At 63.0% G+C, this 15003-nt stretch overlaps 2 protein-coding genes across 2 annotated transcripts; both read right to left on the bottom strand.

Annotated features, from left to right (window-relative positions):
- Window positions 1-72: 72 nt before the first annotated feature.
- On the bottom strand, window positions 73-10425 carry LOC144931333 (DENN domain-containing protein 3-like). Its single transcript, XM_078855135.1, has 16 exons — window positions 10181-10425; window positions 9847-9998; window positions 9433-9700; window positions 8778-8885; window positions 7691-7902; window positions 7256-7392; window positions 6127-6252; window positions 5456-5632; window positions 5095-5332; window positions 4576-4689; window positions 4208-4350; window positions 3505-3701; window positions 2161-2297; window positions 1658-1770; window positions 1350-1499; window positions 73-1099 (listed from the first exon to the last, which is right to left on the bottom strand). The coding sequence occupies exons 1-16, from the start codon at window positions 10423-10425 to the stop codon at window positions 899-901; spliced, it is 2718 nt and encodes a 905-aa protein (XP_078711261.1). The 3' UTR covers window positions 73-898.
- A 1345-nt stretch (window positions 10426-11770) lies between these two features.
- On the bottom strand, window positions 11771-14297 carry LOC144931768 (MAP kinase-activating death domain protein-like). The gene is made up of 4 exons (XM_078856035.1): window positions 13903-14297; window positions 13326-13436; window positions 12568-12786; window positions 11771-12024 (listed from the first exon to the last, which is right to left on the bottom strand). The coding sequence occupies exons 1-4, from the start codon at window positions 14290-14292 to the stop codon at window positions 11851-11853; spliced, it is 894 nt and encodes a 297-aa protein (XP_078712161.1). The 5' UTR covers window positions 14293-14297; the 3' UTR covers window positions 11771-11850.
- Between the last annotated feature and the right edge of the window lie 706 nt (window positions 14298-15003).

Below are 15003 nucleotides of genomic sequence, written 5' to 3'. Positions count from 1 at the left end.
GATCGTTTTGAAAGTGACCTCTTCGTTTTAAGTGCTTATGAAAAAAGGGGTCATCGCCCGAAACGTCGCCGCCTACATTTTTATTTCCTTTTTAAGGCCACGCACGGTGTGTGTTGTTGCCGAAGGTGTTGAGGCTGTTGTTTGTACAGTACAATTCTCATCGCGTCAGTCCAATGCATTAGTTTAATTCCACGGCGCTGAAGTTTAGTCAAATAATGTACAGCAGTTTTACAAACGATCCTCATCACTACCATCACCATCATCACCACCACTTTTATCATTACCACCACCACGACCACACTCATCATCACCATCATCACCATCATCATCCCCACCACCATCATCATCACCACCACCATTATCACTACCACACTCATCATCACCATCATCATCCCAACCATCATCATCCCAACCATCATCCCAACCACCACCATCACCATCATCATTGATTCCCCACCACCAACATCTGCCATGCGGCCGCCCTGCGAGGTGGGGTGATGCGGCCGGTCGTTGTTGCGTACGCACTGTGCTGTGGCCAGCAACCAATGCGGCAGGGTCCACGCCGCAGCGTGTTGTGGCGTTGTTTGGTAGCACGGTGTAACATTACCCACGTCGCATTGCGGTGTTGCCGACCTACGATGTGGCATCAGCCATGCTGCAGAGTGGTGTGATCTACCCGAGACGCGATGTGACGGGGCCCAACACCACAGGGTGTTGCGGTGTGAACGGGATACGGTGTGGCAGGGGTAACGTCGCAGGGTGGTGTGGTGTGGCAGGGGTACGGTGTGGCAGAGGTACGGTGTGGCAGGGGTACAGTGTGGCAGGGGTACGGTGTGGCAGGGGTACGGTGTGGCAGGGTTAACGCCGCAGGGTGGTGCGTCGTGGCCTCCCTGCGCCGTCACTCGACCCGCCAGATGGCGACCTGCCCGTCGTTGTGGCCGGCGCCGCTCAGCACGTAGCGCCGCTCGGCGGAGCACATGGCGCGCACGGCGCCCGCGTGCGCCTCCAGCTGCTGGCGCGTGCGCAGGGAGCGCGCGTCCAGCACGAAGAGGCAGGCGCGGGCTCCCGGCCGCATCGCGCAGCGCGCCCCGACCCACACCTGCGCACCACACCACACCGCGCCGGCGTTAGCATCGGCGCCAGCGTTCTCGTCCACGACGCATTTCGCTCTTCAAAGGGGCTCGATCGATGCGGAGCGTCTCGGGGCACTTTGCGATTAAACACCTCGACGCAGCAGTAGCAGCGGCCGCAGCGGCGGTGCCGGTGGCTACGGCGTGTTAGCGGCAACCGCGGTGCGCCGGGCTCGGCCGACCGGTGGGGTGGGGGGAGGGGAGGTGCGGGCGCGAGACCTGGTCCTTGATGTGGATCATGCAGGTGACGGCGGAGACGAGCGGCAGCGCCACGTGGGCGCACGGCTGCCCCGCGCCGCCGTCGCCGCCGTGGAGGCTCCACACGAGGATGGCGCCGCTGTTGCGGCACGCGGCCAGCAGCTTCCCCTCCTGCGCGACGGGCAGTCGGTGAGTGGGGGGGGGGCAGGGGGCAGGAAGAAGCCGGAGCAGGAGAAAGCGGGAGCAGAGAGAAGCAGGGAGAAGCAGGGGGGAAGCAGGGAGCACAGGGAGGAGTTGGGGGTGGGGGGGGTGAGCGGTGTTTGCTGCACCTCTGGAAGCAGCAGAAAGCAGCGCAGCAGCATGTAGCAGCCGTCGTTGATCATCCCGAAGCGCCGGCGCTCCTCACCCGCCCGGCTCACCACCACCACGAACCGCTCCACGCCTACAGGTGCACAAAGACAAAGGGGGTCCCCGTGTGTAGCCTCAACAGTCTGGTGGGGCAAGTAGCCCCCCCACGCCCCCCTCCCAGCCCCCCCCCCCGCGCCCCCCCACATCCCCTCCCCCTCCCCAGGCCCCCCCTCCCTCCCATACCCCCCTCCCTCCCATCTCCCCCCACTCCCATCCCCCCTCCCTCCCATCCCCCCTCCCTCCCATCCCCCCCCTCCCTCCCATCCCCCCTCCCTCCCATCCCCCCCCCTCACCCCCCACAGGCCCCCCCACGCCCCCCCTCCCCAGGCCCCCCCTCCCTCCCATCCCCCCCTCCCATCCCCCCCCCTCCCATCACCCCCCCTGACCCCCTCACAGGCCCCCCCCCCCCCCACGTGAGACGCACAGCACCACAGTTCGCCGCCGTGGAGCTGCACGGAGGTGAGCGAGCGGCAGTCGGGCAGGCGGACGTGGCGCGCCGCCTCCAGCGCGTGCACGTCCCACGTGATCATGTGGCCGTCGGCGCTGCACGAGATCACTCCGCTGCGCGCGCACACACACAGCGAAGACAAAGATCCCCCGTGTAGCCTTCGCAGAGTGTTGGGGCAAGCGCTGCTAGCGAGTGGCGCCTACGAAGGCCGGCACGTGGGGTGGGGGGGGCCGGCACCACACCCGACCGCCTTCGTCTGGCGGCGATGTTTACGCGCTGCACCGGGTACTCATTTGAGGCCGAGTCGACCTAGGGGATGCCCAGGACCGATTCAGATAATCTTCACTGGTGTTGGACGTGAGTTCGAATGGAACTCGGGTCGCCGGGTTCGTAGCGCAGCGTAGCGCTCACCGCTACACTACCGGCCCGCCAGGTAGCGTAGCGCACACCATGAACACACACACACACACAACGCGCATGCACACACACACACACAACGCGCATGCACACACACACACACAACGCGCATGCACACACACACACACAACGCGCATGCCCCCCATCCGCTCTTTCTGGAGGGCGACTACCTCCAACTGCCCAGTAGCGTCCTTCACGAGACTCCTCCACAGAGGCCGATCTTGACACCGCTGGTGCCAGTCATCGGCAAGTCCACTCAGCTCCACATCCTCTCGTACCAACAGTCTTTATCTCTGCGCCCGTTTAGCTCCCTCTATCCATCCAAACAGAAGCTGCTTGGGCATGCAGAGTCTGGGCATGCGTGCTGTGTGACCCAGCCAACGCAGCCTCGCCTGCCGGAGGAGCTCACCAATGATGATGATGGGGCTGCCCAGATCTTCACAAGAACCTGTGAGCTCCTCACACAACCCACCCTTGTTAAACCCAGGGAGCATCCGGACGTTGCCGCTACCGGCGCACACACACACGTACACACACACGCGCACACACGCACACACGCGCACACACGGACACACACGGGCACACACGGGCACACACACGCACACTCACACACGCGCACACACGCACACACACGGGCACACACACGCACACTCACACACGCGCACACACGCACACACACGGGCACACACGGGCACACACACGCACACTCACACACGCGCACACACGCACACACGCACACACACGGGCACACACACACACACGCACACACGCGCACACACGCGCACACACGCACACACACGGGCACACACACGCACACTCACACACGCGCACACACGCACACACGCACACGCGCCCACAACGCGCACACACGAACACGCACACACTCCCGCTCTCGCCCCTCACGTGTGCTGGCCGTCGCCCGCTGGCCCGCCGGTCGTCGTCGTCGTCGTGCAGGAGGGTCGGTGACCTCGTCGGCGTGCCCCCGCCAGGTGGCGGCGGCAGCCCAGCGCGCCGCCCGCGTGCCCCCTCCAGGATGTAGACGCTCCGGGTCGGACGAGGCGGCCCCACACCTGGGAGCCCCCCACGCACAGCAGGCGGTTCTACACGGGGGGCGGAGGGGGGGGGGCACGGGCGTGAGGGTGAGTACGAGCGCACACGGGGGGGATTCCATATGCGTGTGTGTGTGATGACGCGTGTGTGTAATGACACGTGTATGTGTGTGTGTGATGATGCGTGTGTGTGTGTGATGACGCGTGTGTGTGTGTGATGACGCGTGTGTGGGAGTAGTTTAGCAGTTAGCGCGTTGCGCTGTGAACCCGGCGACCCGGGTTCGATTCCCACTCACGGGCCAACAACAGTGACGATTATCTGAACCGGTCCTGGGCCTCCTCTAGGTCGACTCGGCCTCAAATGAGTAGCTGGTGCGGTGTGTAAACATCGCCACTGGGGAGACAAAGGCGGTCGGGCGTGGTGCTGGCCACCCACCCCCTCGTGTACCGTTCCCCGCCCTCATAGGTGCTCGCTAACAGCACTTGCCCCTCCAGTCTGTTAAAGCTACACGGGGGATCTTTGTCTGTTTTTGTATGCGTGCGTGAGTCGGTGTCACCAGTCTCTTGGTGCCGGCCTGCAGGTGTCCGTGCTCCACGGTCCAGGTGGCCGCGTCGAACACCACGACGCGGCCCCCGCTCAGAGCGCACCACAGCCGGGGGGGGGTGCCCTCTCCGCCCCCCCCGCCGTGCAGCAGCTCGCCTGGGGGGACAGGGGGGGGCGGGGGGGGGTAGAGCGATGGACGGGGGTCACGTCACTTACAAAGACAAAGGTCACCCAGACAGCCCGGTCGTCTGCCTCCGAGGTCCCTGCGAGCGACGCAGCGGCGACACGTCGTGCTTCACGCCAAGGGGGGGGGGGGGCGGGGGGTGGGGGGGGGGGTGTGGGGGGGGGGTGTGGGGGGTCGCGAGGGGTGGGGGGCCGCACCCGGCACGTAGAGAAGCGCGTCGACGGCCAGCGGCTTGCCCTGCGCCGGCGTCACCCGGTGCACCAGCGTGTCCAGCGTGTCCAGCGCAGCCAGCGGGCCGCTCTCCACCGACACTGAGCACGGGGGGGGGGGGGGAGGGTCAGGGTTAGGGGGGGTCAGGGTTAGGGGGGGTCAGGGGGTCACAGGAGGGATGGGCGAGGGGAGCGGAGGGCCGCTTGGGATAGTTCACGGTGGCGGAACCCACCATGAGACCCGACACATTTTTATTTTTTGTGTGTTTGGAGAAATTACATATATGGGACTCTGTGGGTCCCTGTGTGAATCGATGGGGCTCTGTGCGAATCTATGGGGCTCTGTGATAATCTGTGGGTCTCTGTGCCAGTCTATGGATCTCTGTATTAGTCCGTGGGTCGCTGTGTAGGTCTACAAGTCTCTGGATGAACTCGTGTCCATTGCGGCCGGATCCACAACCCAGACTCTACAGCTGCTGCTGCTGCTCCGTTTGCTACTCAGTCCACGTTCGTACGCAAGAGAGCGAGAGCACGGGGGAGCGTGGGCATGAGAGAGGTGGCGGGGAGGGCTGGGGGGGAGGGCTGGGGGGGAGGGCTGGGGGAGAGCCGCGTCACCTCGAGCGTCCTCCCGCGTGCAGTGCGCCAGCATGGCGGCGGCCGTGGCGGTGCGCTTGCGCCGCACGCACTGCGCCACCGCGTCCATGAGCAGCACGTTGGTGAGCGCCCGGTGCACGAACTGCGCGTCCTGCACGCGGCACAGGGGGGGCGTGCGCGACGGCTCACGTGACTTTTTATTTATCAAGCGAATCTGCCCGCCGTGGCGCTCCCCCCCACCCCTCACCCCCCACCCCCCCGCCGCCCCCCGCACCTTGAGCGCGTGGGCGAGCCGCTTGCCGGCGCGCATCTCGCGCACCGCCAGGCACCAGGGTCCGTGCTGCTCCTTGAGGTTGGCGACGAAGGGCGCCCCGGGGTGGCGCCGCGAGACGACGCGCAGCGCCTGCAGGCGCGGCCGCAGCACCCCCAGCGTGGACACCTCCTGCACGTCCTGGGGGCGCGCCGCAGGCGGCGGGCGACGTTCGCGACGGGAACAGCGGTGAGCGTTTTACGGCGAGGCGGCGGAAACGACGGTGGCCGTGACGATTTGTTTGGCCGTGCGTCGGTCTTGACGACACAAATTTGGCCAGATCACTCCGTGGCTACTTAATTGCCCCGAAAAATCTGCGAAGAAATCCGAATGGACCGAGAACCGAGATTGCGTTTGCTGGAATTCAAACTCGCCGGGTTCACGGCGCAGCGCGCTCACCGCTGCGCCACCACTCCGCAAATCGTCGTGCTACTGTCGATTTATCGAACGGGGTCGGGTTTCGCCCACATTCGTCATCATCATCGTCATCACCATCATCGCTTCCTGTGTTTAGTGTTGTTGTCCTTCCCCCCCGCACCTGCGATTAGCGCGGTTGGCTACGCACGGTGCGAAAGAAGGTCAACGTACGTGCGTCTCGCGGTCGTCGCGACGGAACGACGCGGACGGTCTCTCACCTCGATGTCGCTGAACTTGGCGATGTCGACGAAGGGCACCGCCGCTCCGTCCCGCAGCAGGAAGAGGCGCGACTGCGTCATGGCCACGCGGCCCTGCCCCAGGCTGGTCAGCACCACTGGCGACACCTGGCACACACAGACGCAGATCCACCGTGTAGCCTTGACAGACTGTTGGGGCAAGTGCTGTTAGCGAGCACCTATAAGGCCGGTACGACACACGAGGGGGTGGGTGGCCGCCACCACGCCCGGCCGCCTTTTTCTCCCCAGTGGCGATGTTTACGCATTGCAACGGGTATTAATTTGAGGCCGAGTCGACCTAGGAGAGGCTCAGAACCGATTCAAATAATCGTCACCGGTGTTGGCCGTGCGCGGGAATCGAACTCGGGACCACCCGGGGTCCATAGCACGGTGTGCCACTGCTCCAAATGCCCCCCCACCTGGCATGAACACACCATCACCGCCATCACCACCATCACCGCTGTGAGCCATGATCCATCCACTGCTGGGTGAAGGCCTCATCACTAAGCCGTCGCCATCTCCTGGCATCTCACGATGCAGCAAGAATCTACCGAGCTCGTTCCCATGGTGTACGCCCTCCCCCCTTTGACTGCCACTCCGTCATTAGTCTCAACCACCGACCGTGGTCCCTTCCATCCGTGGGAGTCTCCTGCCCAAGCCCCTCCCCCTTCTTCGAGTCCACGCGATCCTCCGACACGCACGCACCCTCCGATCCATGTGTTCCTCGCCCGCTCAGAAGCGACCTGGCCACAAATGATAGCTCAACGAAGTGGCTTATCATCGCGTGGAAATTTAAAGCAGCCAAGTACGTGATGTTGATTCTAAATGTGGAGGGAAAAAACCGGAGGATCCTGAGAAAAATCCACGCGACCACGGGGAGAGAGAGACACACACAAACTCCAAACATACAGCAGCAGGCGAGATATTTAACATCTCCTAGCCACCGTGGTATTCACAAGCAGGCGTCCAGCACCCCATTCCCAAAGGAGGTACCGGGTCGCGACACGGGCGGCCGTGAGCGCCGAGTGCGTGTGGCGACGGCGGTGCCGTGCGGGGCGCGTGCGGGGCGCGTGCGTGCGGGGCGCGTGTGGGGCGCGTGCGTGCGGGGCACCTTGTAGACGATCTCGCTGCTGTCCAGGCGGGCGAGCGCCTCCACGGGCAGCGAGAGCTCCCGCGCTGCCCGCTCGGTGGCGCGCCACGCCTCGTACAGCCGCCGCACCGCGTCGGCGGGCAGCACCTCGCCACGGCCTGGAGGCGGGGGATGCACGCGCGCCACCTTACGCGATCGTCGCTAAACGCGATCGCCACTAAACGCGATCGCCGCTAAACGCGATCGCCGCTAAACGCGCCCGTCGCCAACGCGCCCGTCGCGAGCGAGACGGCCCGGTTCGACCGTGTCGCAAAGAAGCCGCGGCCCCAGGGGACGGCGGTAACCAGGGCAGACCCCGTCGGCCGCCATCGCCGCCGCCGCGCCTCCCAACCCTTCCCCTCCTTTTCCGCCCTCCCGCCCGCCCGCCCACCCGACCCCGTCGCTCGCGTGCCTCACCGTTGGTGAGGGCGCCGAACAGGCGCCCGACGGTGGCCGGGTCGCACGTGATGCCCGCCTCCCGCACGCAGGTGCCCAGCTCGTCGCAGGAGAGCGGCGCCGAGGGCAGTGCGAAGCTGCGCACGCGGCCGTCCGGCAAGCCCGTCGCGCACGTCGGCCCCGCCGCGTGGGGGGGCAGCGCCGGCTCGTCCACCTCCTCCTGCAGTAGCCACCTTGGGGGGCGTGCGGGGGGGGGGGCAGGTGGGCACGGGTTAGACCGGGGGGGGGGGGGGCTGGCACGGGCTGGAGACATCCCCTTGAGAAATAATGAATCGCAGTGCTGGCGATTTCAGAAAGTCAGAATGTTTATTTATAGTGGAGGAATCCGATGAGCTGGAAAGCTCTTTTGTCATGGATGTCCAGTAGCAATGTAATGCACCAACGTAACGGTTGGCGATAGATGTTATTGTTTGTTTGGGTCGGATCGCCGTGCGAGTCAAATGTTACGTGGTACACCCTCCTCTGCCCGACGCAGCCGATCAATAAGGTTGTGGCGTGAACCTAAACGTGGCCGGTTTATCACGGAGGCCTCCGCAGCAGCAGCAGCGCCGCCGGGAGTGTCGCTGGAGAGAGTTCCAGACGTGCTCAGCAATTGCTCCACAAAAACACTTGTGTGCTGTTGTGTCGCGTGGAGGAGGGTGCACGACACAACATTGCACTCACGCGATCCGACAACCGAAATTCAATTATGAATCACAGTCCCATGGGGTGGGGGAGGGGGGGGGTTCTGTGTGTGAGAGAGGCAATGGAACCATCACATTGTTACTAAACTCGTCACACTCGCTGTCACTGCAACCTCATCCATCACACAAACCTATATTCTACAATGCTATGACATTGTTCGTTCATGGGGTTTCCACCAGTCACCCGTTTCTAAATGTGGAGGGAAAAACCGGGGGACCCGGAGAAAAATCCACGCAACCACGGGGAGAGAGACACGCAAACTCCAAGTATACAGCAGCAGGCGTCAGGGTCGGTATCGAACCCACGGCCTCCTGTACACCAGGCGAGGTAGTTGACATCTCCCAGCCACCGTGGTGCCCCTCACCTGAGCTCGGCTCGCTCCTCCACCTGGGCTCGCGCCCACGTGGGCAGCAGCAGCAGGATCCTCCGCGCCTCGTCGGGTGGCACCACCGACTTGTCCATCTTGGAGATGCTGCAGGGACGACGCGCACGCGACGGTGTGTCATTGCGTGTTCGCGTGTGTAAGTCACGTGGCTTCTGTGTGGCCACCCCCACTCTGAACCCCTCCCCTCTCATATCCCCGCCCACTGTGAGAACAGACGCCGCTCCTTCGCCTCCGTGCAGCAGCAGCAGCGTGGAGGCCTTGACGCAGCCTCTCCCTCCTCGTCTCTCCTGGACCCCTCTGAGCTCCCGAGACGGCTCAGAAGGGTCCTCGGTGTGCCGCGTCATTTTTCGTAATTATAGAAGGGGAGAAGAACCTGGCACTGTTCAACAGCTATGGGAGACGAACTCTCCTCCGCGGGTGGGTTTTTCTCCGGGTCCTCGGGATTTTCCTCTCCAAACGCGTCCAGAGTATGTGGCACATTGCTATAAATTTCCACATGATGATGATGGTAACAAGCCGCTTCGTTGGGCTATCATTTGTGATAGCCTGGTAGCTTATGAAGAAGAGCTACGTAGCAGCCCAGTGTGGGCCTTACACCTGGTCAAATACAAAAATAAAAAGTTTTAAATGTAACCTGTGCAGGTCGTGGAGCGCCAGCTCGGGCTGGCGGCTCGCGAGCCGGGCGCCGGCGCGCACCGCGTGGAGCGCCGCCCGCAGCCCCCAGCGGCTCGGCGCCACCTGCCCCAGCGCCGCCCCCAGCGCCGCGCACAGCCCCTCGCAGTAGCGCTGCCCCTCGCCGGGCAGCAGCGGGTCCGGGGGCAGCGGGGGTAGCGTGAAGACCGCGCCGTCGTCCCACGGGTCAGGGCCCCAGGGCTCCATCGGCGGCACCGGCGGAGCGGGACCTGGCGGAGAGGATCGACGTTAACGCTGACCCCTGCCCCTTGCCCCCTGCCCCCTGCCCCTTGCCCCTTGCCCCCTGCCCCCTGCCCCTCGCCCCCTGCCCCCTGCCCCTCGCCCCCTGCCCCGTGTCCTCTGACAAAGGATCCACCTGCGAACGCGAGGCTGCTGGGGTCGTGCTCCTCCCCAGGATGCGTCGTCGTGACTCCCTCGCCGAGATGAGCGCTGGTCGGCCGCGGCTGCTGACGCGCTCGCTCCTCTGTCGTGCACCGGCGCAGGCTGCGCAGCATCTCCTGCTTCATCCTGCACGTGGGCGGCAAGGGAGCGAGAGGTCACGCGGGTGAGGGGTCACGCGGGTGAGGGGTCACGCGGGTGAGAGTTCACGCGGATGAGGGGTCACACGGGTGAGGGGTCACGTGGGTGAGGGGTCACGCGGGTGAGGGGTCACGCGGTTGAGGGTTACGCGGTACGGTTGAGCTGCTCACTTCTGCGACCAGGAGCTAGATTTGTTCTCCAGGCGAGAGAAGGAGTCGGCCTTCTGCGCCAGGCGATCCTTGAGGAACAAATCGAACACGTCCGTGTCCAGCACCTGCACACAGCGACGAGGAGAGGTGAGGAGAGGGGAGGTGAGGAGAGGCGAATTGAGGCCGCCCTGCTCGAGATATCGGATGGATGCATCGCAATCAAGACCAACACTGGGAAGGGCGGGGGGGAAATTACGCGCGCTCATTTCTTTTTACACAGGTTATCTTGCGAGGTGTGCGCGAGGCGTCACCTTGCGGTAGAAGGGCAGGTCCGCAGGTCTCCGTGACTCGAGGAATTCCTCGCGGCTGAACACTCGCTGTTCCACGTCCAGGTGCGCCAACACCTCCCTGTGTCGGACGCCAGCACAGAGCCCCTCGGTGTACCGCGACACAGCCTGGCACGCCGGGAACCGTCACGCTGTGTGGTCCTGCGTCGTAACGATAACGTGGCTAAAGAGTGGTCGTCGTTGTCGTGGCCGATCGAGCCGCCGTCCCCTCACACCCTTTAGTATCGTGTCGGCGCCCTACCGGAACGCGTGGTGGTGTACCGTACAGTGTCGGCGCCCTACCGGAACGCGCGGTGGATGAAGCCCAGGAAGAGCTCCTGGATGCACGCGTTGAGCCGCTGGCGCCGGGCGCGCGCCGCTCGCCGCAGCTCGTGCAGGGAGCACGGGGTCGCGACCCCCAGCGCGTGAGCCTCCTCGCGGACGCAGACGTGGCGGCAGCTGCGTTGCACGCGGGGTACACGCCGGGGGACACGCCGGTGACGAACACACTCCGGTGAACTCGCTCCCGTAGAACGCAATTATAATAATGACGAGATTGTATACAGCGACGTCATTTATACAGCTGCATCCCTCGGTGCTACTGACGGAGGCGTCCCAAGACTAAGATGTCTTCAGCCAATTAATGATGAGCTTTCGTATGCAAGTGGGAGGAAACTGGAGCACCCGGGGGAAATCCATGCGTGCGAGGGGGCAACGCTCTATCCCATTCAAAACCCACGGATGACGTTAATCCACTTTTGTGGTGGGGACCGCCTTCTCCCGGCGGGCCACGGCACGGCAGCTGTTCGATGGCCCCAACTCCGCCTGTTGCCCCCGCGGCGCCGATTCACAGGCAGCCACGTGCAGCGGCATAGCCACCACTGCTGCCGCCCAACATCAATGAAATAATCATTCAACGTATTTTCTGTGGTCTTAAAGGGCGAGAAAGCGGGGGGGGGGGGGGGGGGCGGGAGCCCATGTGGGCGCCACGGTGGCGAGATGTTAACTACCTCGCCTGGTATTATAGGAGGTCGTGGGTTCCATCCCAACCCTGACGTCTGCTGTATTGAGTTTGCGTGTCTCTCTCCCTGTGGTCGCGTGGATTTTTCTCCGGGTCCTCCGGTTTTTCCCTCCACATTTAGAATCAACATCACCACGCATTTAGAGCATTTGTCTGCTGAGCCACTTCGTTGAGCTATCATTTGTGACAGCCAGGACGCTTCTGAAAAAGAGCGATACAGCTCAGTGGGCCTTACCTGGTAAAATTAAAAATAGTTTAGCCCAATATCCCCCCTACGTGGATCCACCACTGTGGGTGAACACACTCCGATGAACACCCCGATGAACACTCCCGGTCAGGGGTCGTCACCTGCTCAAGAACGCCTCCGCCGCCTCCTCGGGAGGAGCGATGAGGGGGGTCAGGGGCTGCCCGTCGGGTGTCCCGGGGGGCCCCGCGGATCCCGGGGGGTACCCGGGCACACTGGCCGGCGTGGGGACGAGCTGCCCGCTGTCCAGGTCCACGATCACCAGGTCCTCCACCTGTCCGCACAACGACAACGACACAGTCACCACATCTACTCGTGGCCTTGCCCCCCACCTCATCTCCCGTCTCTCACCTCCTTCCATGTCCCCTCCCCTCATCCTCTGCGTCCTCAGTCTCCTCTCTCTCCCCCCTTCTCCCTGTGCTCAATCCCATTTCGTTCCACCGCTCCCCGTACTCGCTCGCACACCCTTCAGAACAGGGGGGACTACGTGCAAAGCGCCACACCCCAGCCGGGCAATCGAACCCAGGTGCCCTCCTGTTGTAAGTTCGCCGAACTTCTTTCGCGCCGTACATAACCAACCGTCTTAATGGGAGGCGCGTCAGCACTGCCCCGCCGATGGGGCCGGCCGTCCGCTCACCTGGCTGACGGCGTGCTTGTGCTCGCTCACCTGGATGACGGCGTGCTTGTGTCTGCTCACCTGGCTGATGGCGTGCTTGTGTCTGCTCACCTGGCTGACGGCGTGCTTGTGCTCGCTCACCTTGATGACGGCGTGCTTGTGTCTGCTCACCTGGCTGATGGCGTGCTTGTGCCTGCTCACCTGGCTGATGGCGTGCTTGTGCCTGCCGTGCGTGCCCATCAGGTAGACGGTGGGCGCCTCCAGGAAGCCCAGCATGGAGCTGGCGAGCACGGGCACGAAGGTGTGGCGCCAGCACAGCGGCGCCAGGAACGCCAGCAGGCTGTGCCCCACCGGCGCCAGCAGGGCCCACTCGGCCGACAGCAGCACCAGCTTCTGCTCCAGCAGCAGGCACGTGAGCACCTGGGACGAGGCACACCGTCACGTATGTAAGTGTGTGTCTGTACGTGTGTGTGTATGTGTGTGTAGCAGTTAGCGCGCTGCGCTATGAACCTGGCGAGTCGAGTTCGATTCCCCATCACGGCCAACACCGGTGACGATTATCTGAACCGGTCCTGGGTCTCCACCAGGTCGACTCAGCCTCAAATGAATACCTGGTGCGGTGTGTAAACATCGCCACTAGGGAGACAAAGGCGGCCGGGCGTGGTGTTGGCCACCCACCCCCTCGTGTGTCGTTCCGGCCTTCATAGGTGCTCGCTAACAGCACTTGCCCCAACAATCTGTTAAGGCTATACGGGGGATCTTTGTCGTTGTGCGTGCACCTGGCCTGGCACTGGCTCCGTGCTGACGTCACCATCACTGAGTGGCGAATGGCGGGTATCGGTATTGGTGAGAACAGCAATGTCCTGGGGCCTGGATGTGAACAGAGGCGGACAGCACGAAGGGACTGGGGGGGTGGGGGGGCTGAGCGGGGAGTAGCGGGGGGTAGCGGGGGGGGGCACCTGCAGGAGGTGGTGCGAGCGCAGGCAGGTGAAGGGCACCGTCAGGTCGAGGTCGTGGACCTCCGAGTCGGAGGGCGGCAGCAGCACGCACAGCGGCCCCATCTCCACGCACTGCGGGGAGAGAGGGGGCGGGAGAGGCCACTCAGGGCAGCAGCAGCAACAACAACAACCGCAACGTTGATCACAACAACAACCGCAATGATGATCACTCATAATATTGGTCGCGAAAGCCTACGTGTTAAACGATGACAATAACTGCAGCAACATCAACAACAATCGCAATGACGACAACAACAATAACAACAGCAACACTCACTAAGACCACAATGACAATAACGGCGGTGACCACAACAAATATCCACAGCCATCACAACAACAACATTGCAACAACCACAGCAAGATAAGGTGAGGGATAAGATGAGGGAGTCGGGGAAGGGTTAGCGGAGAGGGTTAGAGTGAGAAACTGGACAAGACTCTGGGATTGGCTTAGAGAGACGAGTAGGGACAGGGGGTAGGGACAGGGGTAGGGAGAGGGGGGCTAGGGGGGGGGCTAGGTGGGTAGGGCCCGGGGTCTCACCAGGTGGAGGGGTCCTGGTGGGGCGAGGGGCACGAGGAAGAGTCGAGCGGCGAATCGTGACACCTCCACCACCACCGCCGCCTCCTCCATCGCGGAGACGGAGGTGGTGGTGGTGGTGGCACAGGGCCGACTTGCCAGCGCGTGGGACAGCCTGCGGGGCAAGGCGCCATCACCACCACCATCGTCGTTATCAGCATCACAATCAACAACATCGGCATAACTAACATCACAATAATCACCAGCATCACCGCGATCATTATCGAGAACACAAGCATCAACATCGCCAACACCAACATCACCAATATCATCATCAGCAATCTCCATTATTACAAATATCAACATTACCATCTTCACAAAAATCATCAGCATCACCGTCATCGACATCGCCATCGCTAACCGCCCTCACGTCCATCACTCCACTCACCACGAGAGGAATTCCTGGAGCGCGGTGAAGTATGGAGCCCGGGAAATTAGACACACACAGATGGGGGCATACAAGGCTACCGCAGGTCCCCCACTCTCCCCAACTTCCTTGAAACCTCCACTCCCCCCAACTCCCTTGAGACCTCCACTCTCCCCTGCTCCATTGAGACCTCCACTCCCCCCAACTTCCTTGAGACCTCCACTCTCCCCAACTTCCTTGAGACCTCCACTCTCCCCAACTCCCTTGAGACCTCCACTCTCCCCAACTCCCTTGAGACCTCCACTCTCCCCAACTCCCTTGAGACCTCCACTCTCCCCAACTCCATTGAGACCTCCACTCTCCCCAACTCCCTTGAGACCTCCACTCTCCCCAACTCCCTTGAGACCTCCACTCTCCCCAACTCCCTTGAGACCTCCACTCTCCCCAACTCCCTTGAGACCTCCACTTTCCCCAACTCCCTTGAGACCTCCACTCTCTCCAACTCCCTTGAGACCTCCACTCTCCCCAACTCCCTTGAGACCTCCACTCTCCCCAACTCCCTTGAGATCTCCACTCTCCCCAGCTCCCTTGAGACCTCCACTCTCCCCTGCTCCCTTGAGACTTCCACTCTCTCCAACTCCCTTGAGACCTCCACTCTCCCCAACTCCCTTGAGACCTCCACTCTCCCCAACTTCCTT

Source organism: Lampetra fluviatilis, chromosome 4 (genome assembly GCF_964198595.1).
Source record: "Lampetra fluviatilis chromosome 4, kcLamFluv1.1, whole genome shotgun sequence".
Classification (NCBI taxonomy): domain Eukaryota; kingdom Metazoa; phylum Chordata; class Hyperoartia; order Petromyzontiformes; family Petromyzontidae; genus Lampetra; species Lampetra fluviatilis.
The sequence above is the reverse complement of the archived record's forward strand: the minus strand, read 5'-3'. Positions and strand labels throughout refer to the sequence as shown.